We start from the raw sequence: 25,055 nt of genomic DNA on the forward strand, positions 1-25,055 counted from the left end.
TTGTTAGTCATTAGTGCTAAAATATAAGTAATATATTTATAAACTGTTACGAACCCTCACTTATTCTGTTTCTTTTCTCGGTATTCTCATGTGGCAATTAGTGCAGCTGCTCTGTTGCCAAGTTGTTTGCCTACCTATGGAAAATCCATCTCAGATAAAGGAGCACTGGAATCATGAGGTAGAAGGGTCCTTTCATCAGAATGGCTCACCCAGCTTTGACTCATGTATGTGCTGTTTTTTAAACAGACGAGTTCACATAGGAAAAGAAAAAACAGAACTCCAGTCTATATTGTGTAGATCCTACAGATAAGGTCTGTCACTGGTGGTACTTACGCTTCCCCTTCACTTTACAGTCTAAGGCAACGATGAATAATTTAGTCATTGCAGGAGAAATATAAATACTGTACCATAGCCGGACAAAAAAAAGAAAGTGGAACAGCTTTAGCAACAGACAGACACTGAATTCCACAGTTATTAGAAGAAATATGATCAGTTTGACCAGCCATTCTGCGTAAGATGTTTGACAAGTGAGGAGAAAGCATTCATTCAGCCTTTTTGGTTATACTGTAGTGTGTTAAAGTAATAGATCTTCAGTCTTGATTTATATACTTAAAATATTAAGGCATATCTTAAATTCTGTGGCTAGTTTGGACATGCATGTGAATACCTAATGCGTAGGATATACATGCAAGTACTACCCAGTATGGAATGATCAGAGATGTTATCAGATATGTGTGCTAATTTCATGCACCTCATAGACGTTTGTTCTGAGTATATGTTTCAGTAATGTATCACTTGATCTCAGCCATCTTAATCCAATGATTTCTAAACCCAAAAAACCGGTATGAGAAACAAGGTGTAGTTTAACTAAACTTCATTTAGGCAAAGCTCCTCAAATTTCTAAACTAAAAATACAGCAAACATGTACATGTCCACTATCTAAATATTTTTTTTACCTTACAAAAATTTGACATAATGTTAAAGCAGAAAATGATTGATTAAGAAACAGGTTGCAACAAACAGCTCTGGCAAAATTATCTTTCTTTGTTTGTAGAACCAAATCTTAGATTGCTTAGAAAAATGAAAAAGTTCAATTATCTGTGAGATTATTTTTATATAACATTTAATATTTATGACTGAAAAGTGTCTTGCTTCCTTAATAGGAACTTTGCAGTAAAATAAAGAGTTTTTCACCTCATTGTTCAGAAAGATAAAGACCTAGGCATTTTTCACACAGAGACAAATTTTGGTCTGCTCAGAAAACTTTCTTACTTATTGTTTTTTCTTACTTTAATAGTCCATAACAGTTATTCCATTACTGGTAGCTTGTCAGGATATATGTCATGCCATCATAGGAATGTAACAGATTTAAAATAAATTATTGATAATAATGAGAAACTGCACATTGAAAAATGAGAAATTAAACAATGAAGGGAAGAAAAAAGAACGATGAATGTCTATAATCTATTTAAAATGAACATATTAAAAAAACAGAAAAAATGCAAGTCTAGGCAAATTTTATGTGGTAGAATTAGCCTTGTGTCAGATGTGCTGCAGGTTGACCAGAGTATCTTTCAGAGGTTGTGAGACATTCTTCATATTACTTGGCAAATTAGCTAACATCCTCCTGTGCCTCCAGGCTAATCCCTAAAATCAGATCCAGCCTTTTTACCTTCTTAATTTTGTTGGCAAATGTAGCTTTCATGCTGCAGATCCAAAAATACCTTTGTGTAAAAGAACACACTTGGAACCCCCAAAAAGACCATTTTCAGAAATGTTCCACTCAGGCTAAAGGGTCCTAGTCTGCTCATGAAATATAGTTTATCCTAGCACTTTCGGTGTATTACTTAATTTTTCTGAGCCTTTTATAGGTTCATCCCCAGGTACTTTCATGACCTTTCTACTTCAGTGTTTGCTCTCCGGATAGAGCCTGCAGTCCTGGAAAACTTACCCTTCTTTCACCAGCTCCTTGTTTTTGCTGACATTGTGCTGTAGATGGTTGAATATATGCCTCTTAATGAAGTCAACCACCAGGCTTGTTGCTCTCCACCACTTGCATACCCCTTTACAAAGTCATTTGAAAACTTCTGCAGGAGGCATGGATGAGACGTGCATCTGAAGCATGCCATGCATAGTGTGAACTTGAAGTTATCTAGGACATTACCTTAGGAGGATCCATTGTTGCTGTACAATCATTATGAAACACAACTTTGTCAGCTCACAAACTATGATCTTTCTGTCTTGTAGTTGGCCTTCACTTTATTTACCTTACATACAAAGGTGGTGTGGACCTCATTTACTGCACATATCTCCCATTAGTAAGGGCTGTGTTTTAAGGGCACTAGAGAAGTCAAAAAATGTGACCTTGACATACTCTAGCTGTCTGCTCTGTCCAGAGAATAGCAGCTTCATAGCGGATAAATGATTACATTGTTCTTCCCCATGTATGTATCACAGAAATACCGAAGGTGTCTATTTCTGTTTTCATCTAGGAAAGGGGTTGTCAGGTCTGGTCCTGGTGGTACGCAGTGTGTGTAGGTTTTCATTATAACCAGTTTTATAATTAGACGCCAATCCTATTAGATAATGAAGCTTCATATTTAATTATATGTCTTGGTAGTGCTTTCACTCATCCAAGACAAATCTTTATCACATTGTAGGTTTTTCATTTTCAGAGAACACTATCCATATTTTTTGTGGACTGGAACAGGTTTGTTCCTCTTGATCCTTCCCTTCTCTCTCATTTATTTGAAAACATTGTGTTAACATAGATACTTAATGATGCATATACTCAGGTTTAAATTGAAGCATGTTAGCTGGAGAGCTGGTAGTTTCTTTTGTCATTTTCACCTCATTATTAACAGCTGGCTAATTAATAAAACAGGAAACAATTAAAACCTTAATGTAGTTGTTTAAAACTAAAATAGGCATTGTGACAGATAGGAGATGCTATCGACCCCTTCAACCCTCAGACCACATGTCAGACACCAGGTAAAAGTCCAATATTATTATTTATTATTATAATAATGTGCACAAAGCACCTACACTCCACAATACTCCATAATCACAAAAACTAATTAATAAACAATTCCGAATCCTTTCTCTCCCAGCAGCTCAGTCACCCTTCCTCCCAACTTAGCTCAATGCTGGGATCTCCCACAGTCCTTTTAAACTCCTTGACCCGGAAGTGCTTCTGTCCCTCAGTCCATGTGACTTCCTAGCACTTCCGAGTCAGATCAAAACTCTTCTTTTCTTCAGCCTGGAAGTACATCATTTCTTCCGCTCCCGTGACTGGGAAGTACTTCCGGGCTATATGGAAAGTACCACTCCCTGTTCTTCCCTGCAGCGTCCCCTGGTGGCCCCTACGGTATCCAGCAGGGCTGTGAATTAAAACTCCAAGGTCCATGATGCCTTGCTGGAATTCGGGGCACCTCCATGTTGCAGGGAGGGCTCCATCTGGCGGCTTGGGGGTATTGGCCGGGATAAACTGCCGGCCATATTTCACAGCATTTAAGGGTTCTGAATTGTATCAAACAAGTTAACTAAAACTAAGCCCAAAAACATATTGCTTTAGTAGTAAATAAATGGTTTCTCATCATAAATTTGGTTAAAGCAAAAACCTGCAGGCACTGCACACCTTCGGGACTGGAGTTGAGTACCCCTGATATGTTAAGGATACAATACTGTAGTGATTCTGTTTGCTGGGGTCACCATTCTTTTCCTGGTAATTTCTGGTAACCAAATGGTACATGCTATTGTAAAAATAGACATTTTGAGAGTATCTGACTAGATTGAAAAGCCTGCTGAAAAATATTACATACATCTAATGTGAAAGTTAGAAACTTTTTTATTTTTATATTATTTTCCTACCCCTGTGGACTGGGATGCATGTATTTAACAGTGTCATAAAGAAATTAGCACAAGGAAGGGCATCTGGCCTTAAAAAGTTCTAGTCTAATACCACCTTAATGATATTGAAATGAGAGTTACACAGTATGGACGAGGTACTGTACAACTACTTAGTTACCCATGGGAATCCTGGCCTGTTATGTCAGACAGAAAGTTGCAGGAACCTGGATGAACCACCCACGGGGGAATCCAAATTTATGGTGATCCCAGACCCACAGAGCATCACATCCAGTTTGGTGACAGGAAAGATGAAGTGAGGTAGTGAGTAAGAGGTGTGAAGGAGAGAGTATAAGTATTGTAACTTGGTATATTGTGTGTATGTTTGAAAATCAGGTGAACTGGTGGAAGTACTGAAAAGAGGGAAAGCAGATGTGTGCTATATGCAGAAGATGAGGTGGAAAGGTGAAGGTCAGAAAGTAGTTAGCAGGAATGGTGGAAGGTAAAAGTTTTTCTGGAAGGTAAGAAGTGATGGCCGTGATGGAGTTGATGTATTTGTGTCTGAAAAATGGACTGACAAAGTGGAGGAGGTGAAGAGGGTGAGTTAGCAGACTGTACACTGAACAGTATCATCTCCAGACAGAGGAGCAGCCTCAGCAACAGACTGCTGTCAATGTCCTGCTCCACTGACAGACTGAGGAGATCGTTCCTCCCCCACACTATGCGACTCTTCAATTCCACCCGGGGGGTTAAACGTTAACATTATACAAAGATATTGTCTGTCTGTATACCTGCATTGTTATCACTGTTTAATTTAATTTTGTCTTTATCAGTATGCTGCTGCTGGAGTATGTGAATTTCCCCTTGGGATTAATAAAGTTATCTATCTATCTATCTATCTATCTATCTATCTATCTATCTATCTATCTATCTACAGTGGTGTGAAAAACTATTTGCCCCCTTCCTGATTTCTTATTCTTTTGCATGTTTGTCACACAAAATGTTTCTGATCATCAAACACATTTAACCATTAGTCAAATATAACACAAGTAAACACAAAATGCAGTTTGTAAATGGTGGTTTTTATTATTTAGGGAGAAAAAAAAATTCAAACCTACATGGCCCTGTGTGAAAAAGTAATTGCCCCCTGAACCTAATAACTGGTTGGGCCACCCTTAGCAGCAATAACTGCAATCAAGCGTTTGCGATAACTTGCAATGAGTCTTTTACAGCGCTCTGGAGGAATTTTGGCCCACTCATCTTTGCAAAATTGTTGTAATTCAGCTTTATTTGAGGGTTTTCTAGCATGAACCGCCTTTTTAAGGTCATGCCATAGCATCTCAATTGGATTCAGGTCAGGACTTTGACTAGGCCACTCCAAAGTCTTCATTTTGTTTTTCTTCAGCCATTCAGAGGTGGATTTGCTGGTGTGTTTTGGGTCATTGTCCTGTTGCAGCACCCAAGATCGCTTCAGCTTGAGTTGACGAACAGATGGCCGGACATTCTCCTTCAGGATTTTTTGGTAGACAGTAGAATTCATGGTTCCATCTATCACAGCAAGCCTTCCAGGTCCTGAAGCAGCAAAACAACCCCAGACCATCACACTACCACCACCATATTTTACTGTTGGTATGATGTTCTTTTTCTGAAATGCTGTGTTCCTTTTACGCCAGATGTAACGGGACATTTGCCTTCCAAAAAGTTCAACTTTTGTCTCATCAGTCCACAAGGTATTTTCCCAAAAGTCTTGGCAATCATTGAGATGTTTCTTAGCAAAATTGAGACGAGCCCTAATGTTCTTTTTGCTTAACAGTGGTTTGCATCTTGGAAATCTGCCATTTAGGCCGTTTTTGCCCAGTCTCTTTCTTATGGTGGAGTCGTGAACACTGACCTTAATTGAGGCAAGTGAGGCCTGCAGTTCTTTAGACGTTGTCCTGGGGTCTTTTGTGACCTCTTGGATGAGTCGTCTCTGCGCTCTTGGGGTAATTTTGGTCGGCCGGCCACTCCTGGGAAGTTTCACCACTGTTCCATGTTTTTGCCATTTGTGAATAATGGCTCTCACTGTGGTTCGCTGGAGTCCCAAAGCTTTAGAAATGGCTTTATAACCTTTACCAGACTGATAGATCTCAATTACTTCTGTTCTCATTTGTTCCTGAATTTCTTTGGATCTTGGCATGATGTGTAGCTTTTGAGGTGCTTTTGGTCTACTTCTCTGTGTCAGGCAGCTCCTATTTAAGTGATTTCTTGATTGAAACAGGTGTGGCAGTAATCAGGCCTGGGGGTAGCTACGGAAATTGAACTCAGGTGTGATACACCACAGTTAGGTTATTTTTTAACAAGGGGGCAATTACTTTTTCACACAGGGCCATGTAGGTTTGGATTTTTTTTCTCCCTAAATAATAAAAACCATCATTTAAAATCTGCATTTTGTGTTTACTTGTGTTATATTTGACTAATGGTTAAATGTGTTTGATGATCAGAAACATTTTGTGTGACAAACATGCAAAAGAATAAGAAATCAGGAAGGGGGCAAATAGTTTTTCACACCACTGTATCTATCTATCTAATTGTTAGGTGATTGTTAGCATACTGTATTGTCTGCAAGTTGGCCAAAGCTATCAGGTAAAACATGAGTTTTTGGACAGGTTGACTGGGGGTGACGTTTGGGGTGCATTGGGGATGGCGATTCAAATGGATGGTGTCTTGTACGAGTCAGTGTTGATGGTTATGAGGGAGCTCATCTTTGGTGCCAGGAATATTGAGGTTGAGAGGATTCCGGAGTTTTGTGATGCAGGAAATGGTTGTGTGTAACACTATGTTTAATAAAGAAGAAAGCTTGTTGTTGAAACTGTAGATATAACTGGAAAATAATTGATGAAACTGGAGAATAATAGACAATTTGATGGTGAGAAAGGTTAATCAGAACATGGTAAAAAAATGTAAAGGTGGTCCCTGGCCAAAGGTTTTGTATCACAGCATTACTTGGTTTTAGGAGATCTTTTCATTATAGGCATGAATAAAAGTAAGAGAAAGTATGTCCTCAGGCTCAAAGTCTGGAAATTGAAGGAGGAAAGTGTGAGAAGGGCATTTGTTGAAAAAATGGTAGGATGAACAACAGAGTTTTCAAAATCGTCATGCATGAATGGCAAGTGGGAAGCGATGAAGAATGTATGATTGAAAAAAAACAGAAGTCTGCAGTTGCACAATGAGACACAAGTAAATATAATGGAGTGCTGAGGTCAAGATGCCAATTGTGGAAAAGAAGAGGTGCTATAAAATGTGCCAGAAAGCAAAAGTAGGTGATGGCAATGCAGTCTGAAAGGAAATAAAGGAAATGCTAGAAAATCCTTTGAGATAGTGCAAGAAGCTAACAAATGCAAGGTTGTAAGTAGTGCTGCAAATAAGGGAGGAAAGATAAATGTGTTAGAAATTGCAAATCAGATGGCAAAATAAAGAGGATATAATAGGTTTGAAATGAAAAATGGTGAAGAGAACATCATGATCAGTATTAATATGATTAAGCAAATTAGTATATAGAGATGAGATGCAGAATGAGGAGAACAAATGGGATAGGGAGGTTCAATGTGAGAAAATAGAAGGACTGACTTGTAAATTGTTTAAAGCAGGGGTAGGCAACGTCGGTCCTGGAGTGCCACAGTATGTGCAGGTTTTCCTTAACGAGAACTCAATTATTGCTGATGAAGCACATATTGCTTAAGTGACATTTTAATGCTTCATTTTAGTGGTCTCGCTTGTTAAGGTTCTCCAACCTTAATTGCTTATTTCAATCTTAAACTGCTGCATTCAGTGTTTTAATTGCTCCTTATTAGCAATAAGATGTAAAAGACAAAGCAGCCAGCAGTTCTCCAGCTAGCTTTTTTCCAATTACATCTGTGTGTGTTCATCATGCACGGTTTGATTTAATAAAACACTTAATAGAAAAATGTGACAGACTGAAAATGATCTGTTTTAGGCTTCAAATCATTTGGATGATATCCTTGGAAAGGAAAAAAATCTACGATATAAAAGCCTTACATTGCACAGACTAACAAGCCATAAAATTAAATAAGGTCTGAGATTGGCAATGATTGGTTTCTAATTAAGCAATTGGGTTGAATGAAAACCTGTAGCCACTGCGGCTCACCAGGACCGACATTGCCTACCCCTGTTTTACATCTTATTGCTAATAAGGAGCAATTAAAACACTGAATGCAGCAGTTTAAGATTGAAATAAGCAATTAAGGTTGGAGAACCTTAACAAGCGAGACCACTAAAATGAAGCATTAAAATGTCACTTAAGCAATATGTGCTTCATCAGCAATAATTGAGTTCTCGTTAAGGAACTGGGTTGGAACAAAAACCTGCACATACTGTGGCACTCCAGGACCGACGTTGCCTACCCCTGGTTTAAAGAAAAGGCAAAATTCTAATGCATTACATGTAAGTTTAGATATTGGCAATGGAGATGTTTTGGAGCTGTCATGTTGAATGCAAACAAAAGGGTCACTGCAGTGATCGCTGGAGTGAAAGGTGCACAGACAAAATTCTGGAAGCTATCCCCAATTTTGACTTCTAAAAGTGTCTCTCTGGCATTGAAGGGTAACATTTATGAAAGCTGTGTGAGGAGTAGTATGCTTTAGAAGACTGAAAGTGGAACATGAAACAAAGTAGGAAAGAGCAGAGATGAGAATGATCAGGTGGGTGTATGGAATGTAATGAAGTGAGACAAGGATGAATGCCAAGTTAAGAGAAAGACATGCTGTGAGGGATAAAACAGTAATGATGATTTATATTTCTTTTAAAATTTGAAGTCTGTTTTGCTAATTGTATTGACAGTAGATGGGATTGTGTGATTGTCAATCCATTAGTGCAGCAGTGACAGTTTTCCAGATATTGTAGTAGAATGTTGCATTAAGTAGGGGCTTAGTCTTTGGACAAAGCTTTCATTTCATTGATCAATCTAAATCTCTACCCTCACCTATAAGCATGATGTCTTCGTAGCAACTGAAATGATTTGACAGGGAGTAAGTAGCTTAAATGAGGCTCTCATGCAGGGTTGTTTTGCTTATTCTCAATCATAGGATGACAATCCTGACATTACAGAACACTGGAATAGAAATTACTGCTTCATAATTAAGAGGCATGCAACTTTGGTTGTTTGGCAGTTTGGTGCACAGTATATAGATATTCCATCTTGGCAGCTCTCACGGGGGATATACGGTAAATCTTTTTTCTGGTTTAGCAGTGACTAGAAATTTCCCAGGAGTAGATGGAACATGTTGATGAGTCTAAGGTTGTCTGGTTTGTATAGTTTGACATATTTTCACTGTGATTGCCTCTAGGGTAAACTGATAGAAAGTTAGTCTGTTTATTTGACGGCAAAGCTGAATCAGCCAATACAGTGCTCAGTATCCCACTCTGGAAATTCCATCCAGCTGTTCAGAGGTTTTACCGCATGAACATATGGTCCTACCTTTTCATTTCATCCACCTGCCAACATGTCTGTTTTATGCATAATCTCTCCTTAGAGAAGAATCTCAAAGCATGCCTAACAAGCCCAGCACACATTTCCTCACAAAGCAATTATCTAATTTTGTTTTTTTCCAGGCTAGCACAATATTGATTAATGCTGAATTATGCTTAGGACATAAGAGAGGTTACTAAATTTGCATACAGTTTCCCCCCAAAATATCCCTAATAACTCTTTTTGCATGAACTCTTTCCTGAAAAGAAAATATTTTCTTGAAAACAGACCATAATACTCAAGGGTCTGCCAAATGTACTGCCTCTGTTCTTAAAACAATTAGTAATTTGTATCTAGGAACCTCTTTTATTCTTGTAAATAGCTTTGACCTGCAATGATTACACTGCATATGAAAGGCGCTTTAAATATAGATTGTGTTGTTATATGTTTGTATGTTGGTATATAGGGTTTTTATTATCAATATGGACAGAAAACAGAATTCTTACTTAATCATTACAAAGCAATTTCATGTTTTATTTAAGTTCTTAATTCTGTTTAAGTAAACTATTTTTTTATATTTAATATTTGCAGGACTAGGATCAGAAAATGGTTTCTTGCCAAACACATGTGATGCTTAAGTGGCAGGAGCACTTGAACAGCTCCTGGGCTGCAGAAAATAGTGAGCAAACAGCAACACGAGAAGCGGCTGATGCTCTTTATAAAAAACTTTTAAACAACAAAGAAGTTGTGGGGCTTGCACAGCCAGTCCAAGACCTGATTGGACCCCGACTTCCAGACTTTGAATTTGATGTTAGTGCAGTCACAGAAAGGAAAGAATATCTTGATGCTCTTCTTCAAAGTCAGTTTTGCCTAGCTCAGCGCTGCCTAGCAAGTACACCTTTTTCAGTAGCATTGCACCACAGGTTAGTGGTTCTGCAGCGTATATTTTATGCACTTTATAGCAAATATCATGACCAGTTTCATACTGGATCCCGGGATGCAACAGCAGATGTTCGTGAGGACAGAGCCCTGGAGCAGGCATCCAGCCCTTGGGGTCATGGTCATCAGATTAAATCAGGAACGGATGCCTTGATAGAGATGGGTGTGAGAACAGGCCTCACACTCTTTTTCTCCTTGTTGCAGCAGAACTGGTTACAATCTAAACAAGACCCCAGCTTGGCTCTTTGTAATGATGTGCTAGCTACAGCTTGCTCGGTGCTCTCTTCACTACCTCCACTTTCCTTGGCTAATGAAAACAAGATTTCGCCTGTGGGACTGGACTGCCTTTCACAAGTTACAGTATTTCTGAAGAAAACCTCAGTTCCAAGCTCAGGTGTAGATAGTGTAGGAAGAAAACTTACCCTAGAGCTCTTACTTGGGCTAGCAGTTCAAAGGGGCTCATTGCGATTCCTTTTGGAGTGGATAGAAGTGGCATTAACAGCATCTGTACCCACTGCTGGAACATCAGATGTTACGTCTGAAGAACAAACACCCGTAATAGGATATGACTGCATTGTCCGAACTTTGACTCAGATGAGACAGTATTCGGTAAGTGTGAATCTTTACGTTTTAATCACACAGGTTCCTAAAGCATATTAAAAGCTTTAATATATATGTGCCACAATTATTAAACCTGTTTCTAACCCTGCAAACCTAAATTAGAATGGGCAGATTTGAGAATGTTATTTTTTTAATTGTATATTATAACATGGTCTTTGTGTTTTAATAGTGTTTCTGAATCAGCTGCTGTGAGTAGCAATGGTCCTGTACCATTTATCAGAAGGCAGGAGTGTAGGAGTTAGAAAAGTGACTGTGCATGGATGGCTGAGGTCTTTAATTATACAGTACTGTTTGCCTTTCTAAAGCGCCGAGAGTTGCATATATCCTAAATAGAAGGCAGCAGAGTACTGCTAATATTCTGTGCTGTCTTCCTGGCCCACTGCAAGGCCTTACAATCTTGACATCAGCAGATGCCATATCAGGGCATGATACAACCAGTGAAGGTGAACTCTACCGGCACTTACAGAAGTTGATGAGAATAAATAGAGAGGCTGAGGAAGCAGAGTTGCTGGTGAGACTTTTTTTACGAGAGCTGAAATATGCTGTCTAGTACAGTAGCCACTGCAAGAAATTTAAAGTGAAGACTTTGCATCACTGGGCATTAAGAAGGAAACAGCCTTGGACAGAATGCCAGTCCATTGCACACACCGAGTAACTAGGACTTATATTTCTTGTTTGACAGCAAGGGAGATTTCCCTCCAAAATAACAACTGTTGGAGGTATTTTGCTTAGTTGTGGGGGTAAGGTTTTCAATGTACTGTAGAGTATATAAAGAATGATATGATCATCATGTACTTCCTGATTTATTTTTTACCTGTGCACACAGTAAATTTTTATGCTAACATTTTCTCTCCATCAACTGAAAAATAAAAACTGCTTAAAATCAATACTAAAAATAAAACATCATTATATAATTGTTCCATGAACTACTGAATATGAAGATAATTCAGGATGTTTTATTTACACAAATCATTTTGTAACAATACAGCTTTCATGTAAGATTCGTAAAAAATCATTTTGTCAGGTTCGTGACATTTGGTGTGGTGAAATTTAAGTTTGCATTAGTATAAGAATGAAACAATAGATAGTTAACATCACTATATTTAATGAGCAAATCAAATTAATTTATATTTCAAACATTACACAGCAAATGCTTTAGTTTTCTGAATCTTTATGTCCTTTTTTAGATTTCTCCTAATTTTAAGACTACCTTTGTAATATCAAACTTGTCAATTTAAATTGTTAGAATTATTCATTTAGTTTGACTTGCTGTAAGTACAGAAAGGGTCATAACTGGAGAGTGCATCTGATTGATTGTTCATGCCTCACGCAAGATGCTTGCTGCCCTGTGCACGACCTTCGATGAAATACTTTATTGCAGCAGTACTGTCTCTTTCAAATATACTAACCCTCAATTCCTGTCCTTCCTTTTCTTTCTCCAAATACCCAATCGCCACACAATCAGCTCTGTAATAAACGTTAAGCCATCTGTAAGCTGAGAACGCAGATTCTTCAAAACTTTTAAGGAACATTGAAATATCTTCGTAGTACATGTTTAATTATTCTATCCATCTATCCTTCCAGTGTCACTCCAGCCCCAGCAAGAATACAGCGTGAGGCAGGAACAATCCGTGACCAGAGTGCCAGCTCCTTGCTAGCGCTGCAACACCGTGCCCTCACATGTTTAATTATTAACAATATAGATTATTTAAATGAAGTTAAAGTTTTATCTGTATAATATAATAAACATATTTTGCTGCATTTCATCTTAAAAATGATATCGTCATCATATGTAAATATGCGCTTTACAAAGTGGCCCAGGTTGTGCAATATTATAACTGTATCGCAAGTTTACAGTGAGGTAATTGTACTTATAAGTACAAACAGATTTACAAGGAGCACTTGATGGATTGATTGATTGTGTTTATAGTTCTTGGGATGAAACTGTTTCTGAACTGCGAGGTTCGTTCAGGAAAGGCTCTGAAGCGTTTGTCGTATGAGAGCAGTTCAAATAGGCAGCATGGCTGAGGCAGCGTGTGCTAGATGCTGTATACTGATAATTCTCTTTCCAATCAGCTGCTGTAGAGCTGTGATTCCACACTCAGATACAGTGATATAAATACTCCGAGTGATGCAGTGAGAGTAATAATGAAAAAGATAATCTGTTGTGGCAACCCCTAACGGGAGCAGCTGAAAGAAGAAGAAGGTGCAGTGAGAGTAACAACGCTAAAGCAGCTATGGTATTTGGAATAGTTTGGCCATTCCGTGGACCATTATATTGTTACATATTAATTACAATCAGATGCCTTAAACTAATAAATAATATGCAGTTAATTTTCAGTGTATATGATAAAGCTGTGTCAGGGATGTGGATCTAAAAAACAAAGGGAAACCACACTGGAACAAAAGCACTGCTTTGACGCTGGGTGCCGCCAGTTTGCAAAACCGAGCGGAGAACTTGCGTATGCCAGGGTTTGAGCTACCATGAAAATGTGTGTGGCTTTACGCCAAGTTTAGATTGTATACATCGCGATTTGAGCTTGGAAACGGGAGAGCACAACATTTTTGTGCGTACTCACTGTGTATACATGAGGCCCCTGGTCCTTGTGGAGGTGTTATTTTGGAAAAATTGTTGCTTCTTCCAGTATTGTTGTGGTGTAATTACTCCTGATTAATCGCTGACTGTTTTGAGCTGTGCCAACTGCTGGGAGCAGCCAAGTTGATTTATTGTAAATTAACTTTTCCATGCTGATGTTCACTTCAATGCATACACATATTTAATGCATTTGCTTGTACAGAACTCACCTTACATGAAGACATACATTGAGGCATAATACAAGATGCATCATGAATAGCGCACATCAATAAGTAGTAGTTGTAAGCTAGTAAGTAGAATGCTTGTAATATCTGACTGATACAGAGGTACCAGACATACTTACTTGCCAACCCAGTAAAGAGTGACTTTAAAGAGTAGATTTTTCTTTTTGCTTATTTTTCTCTCACAAGCAAGATTTGAGTTTAGCTCTATAGCTTAACTTAGAGACCACAACTGACACGTTAAGTACATGATTGATACAGAAGAGCTGGACATAAATACTTATTTACCCACTGCTATACACGACTTTATAACCACCCTGAATACACACAGTCTCATCTGATCTTGGAAAGTAAGCAGGATCGGGCAAGGTTAGTACTTGAATACAAGACAACCTGGGTATACCAAATGCTGTACGTTTTTTCAGTGAAGGAGTATTTCCCTAATGTCTTACTTTAGTTGATTTCATAAGCAAGCCAGAAGAAAGGAATTCTAAAGTAACATTCAATAGCATTAGGGGCCAGTGGTGGATTTATAGGTCATAGGAAGCACAGATCTTGCCAGGTCTCTGTTCTTTTACTAAAAAACAAAATTGATTTTGGCAGACTCAGTAAGGACACATCTTGCACAGCTTACATTTAATATAGTGCCATAGTTTACCGTAATTCAGTAGTTAAATGGCTGGCAACTGAGCTACCAATCATTCATCTGTCAGTAAGTGGTCAGAATCATAGACCAGTGTGCTGTTTATGTCGATACATTAACTCTGTAAACAATTAATGAAATCTAGTGTTAATGAGGCATAATTTTATTTCAGTTAAAGTTGAGCATTTGGCCAAGCTACTTAAACTGGTTATTAGCCATTAAATGTAATTAAATATAGTTATTAAATATCACAATTAATAACATTGTCATTTTATTTGAAGATTGATTCATCATAATTATTGATGTTTGCTGTGAATTTGGTGAAAGCATGGAAATGTTTGTGAGCTTTGCTGAACTTGGCCAAAATCCACAAAATGCATTGAAGTCAATAGGGAAGGAGGAACTGAACTAGTTTTAAGAGAATTATAATGGTGAAATCATAAAAGTGACTCTCCGGACTAGGGAAGTGTTTGTCAGCTAGGCTGGACCGATTTATTGTAGCCAAAAATATGATCTGAGCTGTGAGACAGCAGTACTAACCACAGCACCACCATTCCTTCAACAACAAAAGATACAGATGGAATGAATACACAAACAAAATACAACAAATGGCAACAAAATAGGAATAAGTAAAAAAAAAATCATGGTGCACACATTGTTTCAATCTTGGGGCACACACCAGCCATGCCACAAAGTGGTGACATGGTACTGGCTTGTTCCATTGTTTGAGGTCGGGCACAGTTTACCGTGTACCTGTGGAGATGCTTTGCACATTTTTCTTCCATCAAGAAAGAAACATCATTTAAACAGAAATAGATTGTTTTATTATTATTATTTAATGGGTTCTCAAGGGGGAGGGGGAGGGATCCTTAAAGGTTTGCTTTGTGATCGTAGCTGGGCACATGCATAGCAATACTTGCAAATTAGCCATGCAGCTCTGTGCTTCCAATGTATAGGGATCAGTGTTATATATCCAGTGGCAGTACTCATTATATTCTAATTATGGTCAGTCTAATGCAGTATTTTTCTTAACATTTATGGTCCCATTACCCAGTTTTTCCTTTTTTGAATGTCCCTTTTTTTTTCAAGGAGAGCTAGTGTAGCCAAGTTACCCAAGGAAGACAAAAGCATATTGGTACAAGAAAACCTAAATCATCTACTCAGTCTCAACTGCAGTATCTGCTGCAAGATTTGAGCACACATTTTGGGTGAAAATAGATCATGTCAAGTTACTCTCATTCTCTGCCAATCAGACAGGTTTCTGAGATTATTTTCAGCACCAATTCCAGGGTGCTGAACACAAAGTAGGAATTGTAAAGATGCACAGGATTATTTTATTCATAGACCAATTTGTGCATTAATTTAAGTATTTTTTGTAGTATGTTGGTGAGATGTGCTGAAGTACAAAAAAGGATTTAACAACAACAATAACAAAATGGCAGCGGACCACAGTTGGCATCACTTCTTATTTATGTCAAATTTTTTAAATTGAAGAAATCATAAAAAAAAAAAACAATGCTGCTTAAACAATACTAGTGTTGATCTGCAAAATTTGGCAAAGTGTTTTTTGTAGCAAATATGCTGTGTTCTCCAGTGACCTTGTTCACCAAATATTTTCCTAGAGATTCAACGAGTGGATTGCTTAGATTAACTTTTTTTTTGCCCATTTTTTAAGCTGTGTACATTGGCAAATGTAATGTTAGCGGCACATACAGAAACAAAAGGGTCATTCCATGTCAAATCAACCGATTTTCCAGAAATCCCACACACTTTGGTCTCAACAAATTCTAAACAAATACCAGGTGTACCCATGTTATCCAGGAGATACCCTGTAAAATAATTTTGATGTAAGATTAATACTTTCCAAGATAGAGCCAATTTTGTGAGGGTAGAATGGTGTCAAATTTGACATGGCTTAATTTTTTCATAATTTTTACAAGACTGTACCTCAAAAACTAAACCACCTAGCAGGCTCAAATTTTGCATATTGGAAAAGCATTATAGGGATAGTATGCAACACAATCAAAATGTTTGGTCCATATGTGACCACTTAGCAAGAGCAGACCTTCAAAAATGGAAAAAGAATATTTTGCATCTTTGGGCGTGCCATGTCTTGGCTTTCAGAAAGCATACTTCTAACTAATATAGCCTGCTGAATTTTTTTTCCATGTTTAGATACCTACACAGGGCTTTTCAAAAGGTTATAAACAAACAAGAAACCATATCAGGGTTTCACCAGCAGACCTCTCAAATGTGAAGAAATTCATTTTTGGTCTAATTTTCAGACCAGCTCAATACACTGTAAGAATGTCCAGGCATTTTTAAAATTATTTTTCCTTTTACCTACATAGTCCCTTCTTTCTCAAAAAACAAGTCTTACTTTTCTTATGTGAATCTTTCATTTGTATTTTCCATTCTAAACATAGGTTAAATTCACCATTTGTCAGTAATGATGATCATCATGTTGTTCATCACTAACTTGGGCGTAGAATTAATGGAAATATTAATCACCAAAAGCACATTAAGCACAACACATGAACAAGAGCTGCCAGATTTATCATTAAATATAGTACTAGTTATAATTAAATGTTAACATCATGGTCAGCAGGAATGTGACCTATTTCATTTCTGTTGCAGTTGTAGTGCAGAGTGTAGGGCATCTTTGTCTTTGAGATCAGGATAATACTGTAGGCTCCCACTGACCGTTGTAGGTGCACTAAGCAGTGCAATGACAAACAGTAATGGTACCCAACATACATCATCTATACAGTAGGTGGCCAATGCAAAGACTGTGCCTTATAGTCTGGATGCATGAAACCTATCAGGATGTCTGATTCCGGTTCACTCTTATCATGAATCACACCAATCCAATATTTTTCATCATACATGTACCCAAAATAGCCTCCAATTGTGCACTAGTCTAATGTGAGGGACGCATCTGATCCATCAGGAGTGTGATCATGAGAGGGCAGATCTCAGCTGCTGCTTCAGTGGTAGATATTCAGACAACTGACTGTCTTTACCAGACACCTGGATTACTTTGAGTTTGCCATCTTCTGTAGGGATGTAACAGTGGTACTTTTGAGTGCCAGGTACTTTTTTGGCCATGGAGAATCACATTCACTATTCAGCAACATGAGATAAGGACATTGTCATTTGATATATATATAAAAAAAGTTTGACATTTTGCTAACTTTCTGATTGAAAACTCAATGATTACTATTATTGACACATGGCACTTTTAGCCTATGCTTAGGATGGAAAATAAACATGAAAGATTTGCATAAGAAAAGTAAGGTTTGTCTTTTGAGAAAGAAGGACAATGTAGAATAAATGAAAAATATTTAAAAAATGATCTGCACTTTCCCAAATGCCGTTAGAGAGCTGTGAAAATGAAATCCAAAATTATTTTTTGAATTGGAGAGGTCTGCTGTTCAAACCCCTCATATTGTTACTTTTGCATTTATTGCTTTTTCATAAAGTCTATATAGTTATCTGAATAAGGAAAAAAAAATCAAAAGTCTGTGTTGGTTACAAATATGTGTCTATGGGGCCTAAATATTGCTACGCCAAAAACTCAAATTAAATTTTGGTCAGTTTCAAGGGGCTTTTTTGACCATGCAGGTTCATCTGGACCAAATGTTTTAATTTTGTCACATACTATACTCAGAGTGCAAAGTCTGAGCCTGCTCGGTGGTTTAGTTAAGGAGCAATGAACTTGTGAAATTTGATGAAAAAGTGAGGCCGGATAAAGAAGAAGAAGAAGGTTGTTTGGTGTTTTAAATAAATCGGAGCATTCGCGTCTTCATGCATGATTCAGGCATGGGTGTCCCTGCACTTAGCGCACAGGTGTAGGATCGCCCGCAACCCTAATTGACACTGGGAGCTGCTAATTGCCACAGTTGTGCTACGTCCCCATTTTAAAATGTAAACGCAAGTACAAGAGAGGGAGAATCGAGAAAGAAAAAGAACCGAGATAAAGAAAAGACAGGGGTTAAAGGGAGAAAGAAAGAGAGAAGACAGGACGTGGAAGGAGCCAGTGCAAGCAAGCAGGATGGAGCAGGCCTGAAAGAGAGAAAGCAGACAGCTGGGAAGAAGAGCCACTTGAGTGGAGCAAAAGGCTGACACCCGGGGCTGAAGAAGTGATCGCTCTGGCTGAGCAATAAGAGCGATGTGATTTAAAAGGATCGACTCACTGTAGAAGACCAGAAAGGTAGTGGGGGGTCGAGGAGGCTTGGGAGGAGAGCTTACTGTAGTCATGGGATGGCAGGGATCCGGACCTGCGGAAGGTCAGCTGCGTTTGTCAGTAGGGCGGCGACTCTGCTGCAAGGCCCATATGGGATAAGCAGGGGAGCCGCCAGCGAGAAAGAAGGCACTGGGATTTTTAGTAAAGACAGTTTAACCTCCTTTTAATGGATTTATTTATGTGATCATTTTAACCTCCACATGAACACTTTTTATGGATTATTTATTGAACTTTTTTTTTTGAGCACCACACCTTGGGACACTTGTTTTATGAATCTTTTTAATAAAAGCACTTGCACTTTTACACCATTACCATGCTCCAAGTGTGGTTTGTCCTCTTCTGCCAAGCTCATCTTAGTTACGGTACTGATGGTGTCAAGTTCAAGAGGCTCCCATAAGAGAAGAGGGAGCAAGGAGCCGACCCGCACCGTCACATAACACCCCTCTGTAAAATGACTTTATCTTGGAAAGTATTGATCTTACCTCAAAAAAAAATAAATTACTGGGTGTCTCCTGACTAACATGGGTACACCTGGTAATTTTTCCAGAATTTTTTGAGTCTGAAGTGCGTGGGCCATTGGATGATTTGACATGGAATGACCCAAAAGCTGCATAATTTAGTTGCAGTACTGATGACTAATGTTGATCAGTGTGATTCTACAAAGTGCTTTTCGCAGTGAATATGCTGTTTTCGCTAGTGACCTTGTTTGCTGAATATTACCCTGAAAATTCATCTTGAACTTGCTTAGGTGAACATTTTTTTCCCAGTACCCCATGATGCTTTGTAAAGCCAATGTGATACAACATCACAGAGGTTTAACAGCCATGTGCTGAACTTTCATGCATACTTACTGTACTGTTTACACCTGCATACATTACAAAAAACGTATAATGTAAATGTATGTATAATTAGCCATATGTGGCCATTACCAGTCAAAACAAGTCTTAAAGGATCCCTCCTTTTCCACGCCTCAATCAGAATGAGACACTGTGAAATAATAATAACAAAATATTTATTACAATTTACAAGGCGTCTCTTGCTTTTCAATGGAAGCAAAAAGTAGAAAGTATCTGCTTAGACAGATCAGCACAAAAAAACATTACAGCTGTGCTGGAGCCCAGACTTCATACAACAGAACAAACCAATCCCACACCGCCCCTTCATGTCATGGCCAATATTTACTCCAAGAATGGAACTATGTGAGAGCAATGATATTTATGTATAGGTCATTTGATGTACTTTGTTTGTGGTTATCTTTCTTTCTTTGTCTTATGTAGTTTGAGGCAAGGTGGTGCAATGATTAGCACTGCTGCCTCACAGTTCAGATAACATTTTTGGCCAAAATAAACCATCCAGAATAGTTTCCAGATTGTTCCCAAGCCTCCAGGATCACTTGAAAGATCATTGCACTATTATAATCCACTCAAAACTAGTTCAGTTCTTCCTTCCCCATTGACATCAATGCATTTTGCAGAGTTCATTGAAGTTCCTGAACGTTTTCATGATTTTGTCGAACTCAGCTGTGTTTGCACATCACTAAACAGAACTTATTATTATACTAGATACTGTAGGTCTGCTCCAAAGTACTTGGACTTGGATCTGTCGTATTTGCTGTTTAGGCTGGAATGCTATTGCGAAATAAGTGCTGTATCAGATGATTAAATTAAATAAGCCTATCTTGCCTTTTTTTTTTGCTTGCCTCAATTCCTTGTTTTAATGTTTATGGTGGCTAAATTGCTGTGTGGATGTAATATAGTTAAAACACATACTGTATAGGAAAAGCCAGCGGATTTATCATTTACACTTGGACTTATAGAGACACATATACTACCTATGTGATGCTCTTGCATTTTAGTCATTTGCTAAGAGTACTTTGTGGCCTATGGATAGCATTCTTGAGTTTTCACCTAAACCAAATAACGACCAGAAATGGACAATAATCATAGCTTTATTGCACAATTACACAAAGGGAGAGAATGATAAGCAACAAATAACAGAACACAACTGAGGAAATAAAAACATTTGTTTTTTATTTCCTCAAATAGTTATATATAAAGCTATAAAAAAGATAAAAAAAAGCTTTCTTTACATTTATACTTTGTTTTTGTTCTCTTTTTTGTTAACTAAATCCAGGCCTTTTTACCAGTGGCCTTAAACTTGACTGTTAGAGTCACTAGTAAGCTGCCTGTTACACTTAAGGCAAAATTTTGTCACACAGTATACACAGTACACGTTTTGCAAATGCTACTTTGCAGAATTTTGGTTAACCTGGGCTTGTTTATGTAGTAACATAACTAGTAAAAGGATGTTTGTTTAAACAGAATGACACAGAGAAAGGAGACAGCAGAGTAAGTATAGTAAGTACTAAAGACTCAGTTTAAGAAAAGGAAATGCAAGGGATGTATAACATAGAAAAAGTAATTGAGTTCAGTTATCTTGTTGTGCCCTTATTAGAATTGTGCCGTGTAGACTGGCATAGCCTCTGCTCATTGTAAAACGAAAACAAAATCCATTTTAATTTTGAAATGGTTTCCTAATAACCTTTCTCTTTCCAGTCAGAATATAATCTTTGAAAGCACTATCTAATATTTTGATCGATTGATAGAGTGGGAAATTGTATTTATACAGACACAATCTTCTTGAGGCTTTTGACAGTAAAAATTAGTCTGTCTACACTCTCACTATCACACTCTCTGAAACCCTATGCCTTCTTCTTGTATGTCTGTTTTTGGTGTCTTCCATTACTATGACTTGAGGTGACTTTAAACTTTTGAAAGGGTTCATTTATGGCCAAGCACTGGGATCACTTAAAGTTTTACCAAAGTGAAAAAATTTGTCTGTATGGCCCCCAGAATATAGACCCCCCTGATGCCCTATAGTGAGCCTGCATCCCTGAAATCTAAATAGGCAACATGGCCCTAATTCTACAAGTCAGGGATCTTTTGCTGCACCCTGGCAAATGGACAAGAAAGTATTGGTCTCTTGCTATTCCTTGTTAATGTCCTCTATGTGCTGCCATTTGTCAGCTAGGAGGTCAGATTTCTCAGTTGTAACTCTGTGTATTACATGTATGTGTTTGCCTGCATCACTTCTGGAGCACAATGCCATGAGAAGATCTGTTGATCTACTTATGAACTCCACCTTCCCACAGTGATATTCTGAGTTGCTCTTCTACTGCTCTTGTTGGTTTTTATTTTTTTTAGCTTTTGTAGGTAATTAGTCCATTGCTACCCCAGCAACCTGTGTTAGGAATGCTGGCTCTGCGGTAACTCTGTATTAAACTCACTAAACTTTAACCTCATTAAAATTAAATGTAAGCCTATTACATTTGTTCAGTTAGTGTCCCTAGATTGCAAGCTGCATGCTTTGTTCTTCTCTCCCTCCACCATACAATGCCTTGTTTCTTACCTTACACCCAGTGCTGCTCTGACTGGCTCCCTGTAATATTTTTTTAATCAAATTTTATTTTTTATCAAATTGTCAATGTTAAAATTCCATTCTGTCCATTGTAAATTTATTTTTTATAAAATTATATCTGTTTCGCAAAAGTAGGTTTGAAGTTAAAAAATGAAACCCTGTCTCAGAAGTAAAGTAGCATAGTTATGATCTGGAAGCTGAGACACAGTGGCCTAGTTTATAGTTTTAGGAGAAACTGAAAATATTAAACCTAATTTAGAAGGTAATTTTGAAAGCCTACCCAAGCACATATGTGTAACAAGAATGGGCAGAAACCAAACCTTAATTTACAATGCTTTTTAAACCGACTAAATCTTCAAATACAACATAATGTTTCAATAATCCATGTTAAACAGTTTTAAGTTTACTTATTATTTTGTTATTATTAGAGGACTAGTCCAATGAAACTGAGCTCCTCTACAACTACAATATCATTTATTTCTGTAGAACATTTTCATACAAAAGATTTAGCTTAAAGAGTCTTACAAAATGTCAAAGAAAAAGTTACAAGAAAGGAAAATAAAAGTAGAAATAGGTAAAAATAAGAATAAATAAAACATTAGAACAATCTAGATGAGAACAGGACATTCAGCCCAGCAAAGCTTGCCAGTCCTGTCCACTTAATTTTTCTAAAATAACGTCATGTTTATACCAATACCAAAAAAAAAAAAAGATAAGAATAAATCAATACGTGCTTAAATAATACAGATATACAAATATTAGAACAACAACTACTAACAAAGTCTATTTTGTATGGTCAAAATCAGATTTTTCTTTTGCTTATCTCCCTCACAGGGCTTACGTGGAGAATATACTTGTGATCTGGAAGTTAAGAAATCTGCCAGCGGATTATACACGCTTCCTAATGCAGCTCTTTGTCTTTTTGAGGAGGTTTGCCATAATTAATTTTGCTATACCATATATTACTGCTCTTTTTACTTTATTTAAAGATGCTTGCAGGGAAATTTTAAATATATAATCATTTTTCATCAGTAATATTTAATACATAATATTAATGTGCATTTAATTTTTAATCTGCTTTAATTGAACTTAGTTTCAAAGTACAATATATTTTTCATTTGCTTTTGTAGTGACACATTTGGAGCATATGAAATTTTAGCTTGCTGCTTAGAGTCAAAGCGAGTTTCGTTTTTATGATTGAACTTTTTTTTTTTAACTTTTATGATTGAATTCTTTCAGGAGTAAGCCGTCATCTGAATATTGTTTAGTAGTTTCATTGAGGATACCTTATCGTTATATGTACAGTACAACTCAATTCTTACAGGAATACAGTATATTTATACAGTTTTTAACCATGAAGTCAGGTTAAATGGTTTACCTACATTTATAACGTAATAAACATAGTAAAACTCTGACACCAACAATGTTTTATCTGAAATATTTCCTTGCTAGTAATATTTAGATTTCTTTTTACCTTTTACTTTTAATATAGAAGGTACATTTTAGCAGCTACAAATTTGAGTGGTGAATCTTGTCTCCTGGTTATGTCTTTCTTGAATAGTCAGTAGTTTTATCACTAGAAAGTAAATTAATTTAAGCTACAATAGAATAAAGTGTATACAGATATGCCAAAAATAAGATAATACATAATTTTTTAAAATGTTTTTATGAATATTTTTGATTATTTGGTTATTAATGTTAAACATTAAATTTATAATATGTATTTCAATATTTCAATGTTTTTTTTAGATATGTTCAATGGCTACAAGTTGCTTATGTTCTTGTAATAATGGCTGTAATACTCAAGAAAAAGAAAACAAAGCAGTTGCTGTCTATGTTTGGGGTAGTAACAGCAGTCACCAGCTAGCAGAAGGCACTCTGGAGAAGATCTTGCAACCCAAACTGGCTCAAGGGTTCAGTAACCCTGAAATGGTATACATATTTATGAATCTTAAAATAATGCATGGTTTAATCTTTTTGCTTAATCACAGTTTTAGATTTTTTTGTGTGTGAATGCATGCAGAAAAGGCCCGAAGCCAGGCTTTGAGGAATGGGGAATGTGGCTTGTTGGTGAGCACCTAATGGGTGAGCTTTTGCCCCTGGGACCTGGCTTGGCACAGCCCAAAAGCACTACATGGGTCCATAATATTGTGGGCCCACCACCTGCAGGAGGAATCATAAGGGTATGGTGCATTGTGGCATGGGTGCTTGTCAAAGGCAGTTTCCTTGGCAGACTGATCCCCAGTTACCGAAGGTAACTCTAGGGATATGGAAGTGGGGATGGATAGTTGCCCAAGAGTGGGAGTGGGACTATTTGTAGCTCCTTGGCTCAGTGAATGTACATTGAAGTTTATCCAAGTGGATGAGAGGGTCGCCTCCCTTTAACTTTGAGTTGGGGGGAGGGCTCCAACTCTTGTCTGTATTTATGTGCTGTGAGGTGGGTCAGAGCATTCATCCTTCTTGGAGACCTTGGGGGGAGTGCTGAAAGGTACTGCCACTGGGAACTTAATTGTTCTGCTGAGGGACTTTAAAGCTTCCTATGGGGAATTACAATGAAACACCACATTTGAGCATAAGGTTGTTCATAAGTGCAATCAGTACACTCAACTTATCACTTCCTGGTTGTGAGTTGATTCAGATGGCACTGAACGATGCTTAGACAGACCTGGCAAGCTCAAAGGTTAGTGAGGGTGTGCTTGGAATGTTTGGCAGATGCATCTACCTGTCTTGAAGATCTTCAGCTAGTTCCTCTGGACAAATTTCTCTTGCATTCCAAGGGAGGCAGGGGACATTAAGCCTGAATGTTTTGTAAGGTCATTGGTACCTGTCATTGCGATATTCCCTGAATGCAGTAGTAGTGACCAGTGGACATTCACTGAGCCAAGGGGCTATAAATAGTAGCTTATTTCCTTCAAAAGGATCCTGGAGGGTTCATGAGAGTATGCCCAACTAGTATACAAATGTTCTGTGTACATGTTCTGTGTGCCATACATATCGTATCCCTCAGACTGTCAGGTTGAGCTATTAAGCCAGCTGTTGCTGGCTATTTTGTCAATCTACAA

The 25,055-nt window shown here is 37.7% G+C and overlaps 1 protein-coding gene across 6 annotated transcripts in view; it reads left to right on the top strand.

Moving 5' to 3' along the window:
• The window catches only part of LOC114654402 (probable E3 ubiquitin-protein ligase HERC1), a 195,758-nt gene that overhangs the window by 10,359 nt on the left and 160,344 nt on the right, over window positions 1-25,055 (top strand). For 5 of the 6 annotated variants that reach the window (XM_051930063.1, XM_051930064.1, XM_051930059.1 and 2 more), the window contains exons 2-4: window positions 9,902-10,858; window positions 22,828-22,923; window positions 23,743-23,925. In XM_051930063.1, the coding sequence (XP_051786023.1) occupies window positions 9,917-10,858; window positions 22,828-22,923; window positions 23,743-23,925 (1,221 nt within the window). In that variant the 5' untranslated portion in view covers window positions 9,902-9,916. Of the gene's footprint in view, window positions 1-101; window positions 225-9,901; window positions 10,859-22,827; window positions 22,924-23,742; window positions 23,926-25,055 lie in introns of all 6 variants that reach the window. The other variant, XM_051930060.1, reaches the window with a different exon arrangement.

This window comes from Erpetoichthys calabaricus, chromosome 7 (assembly GCF_900747795.2).
Source record: "Erpetoichthys calabaricus chromosome 7, fErpCal1.3, whole genome shotgun sequence".
Lineage (NCBI taxonomy): Eukaryota > Metazoa > Chordata > Cladistia > Polypteriformes > Polypteridae > Erpetoichthys > Erpetoichthys calabaricus.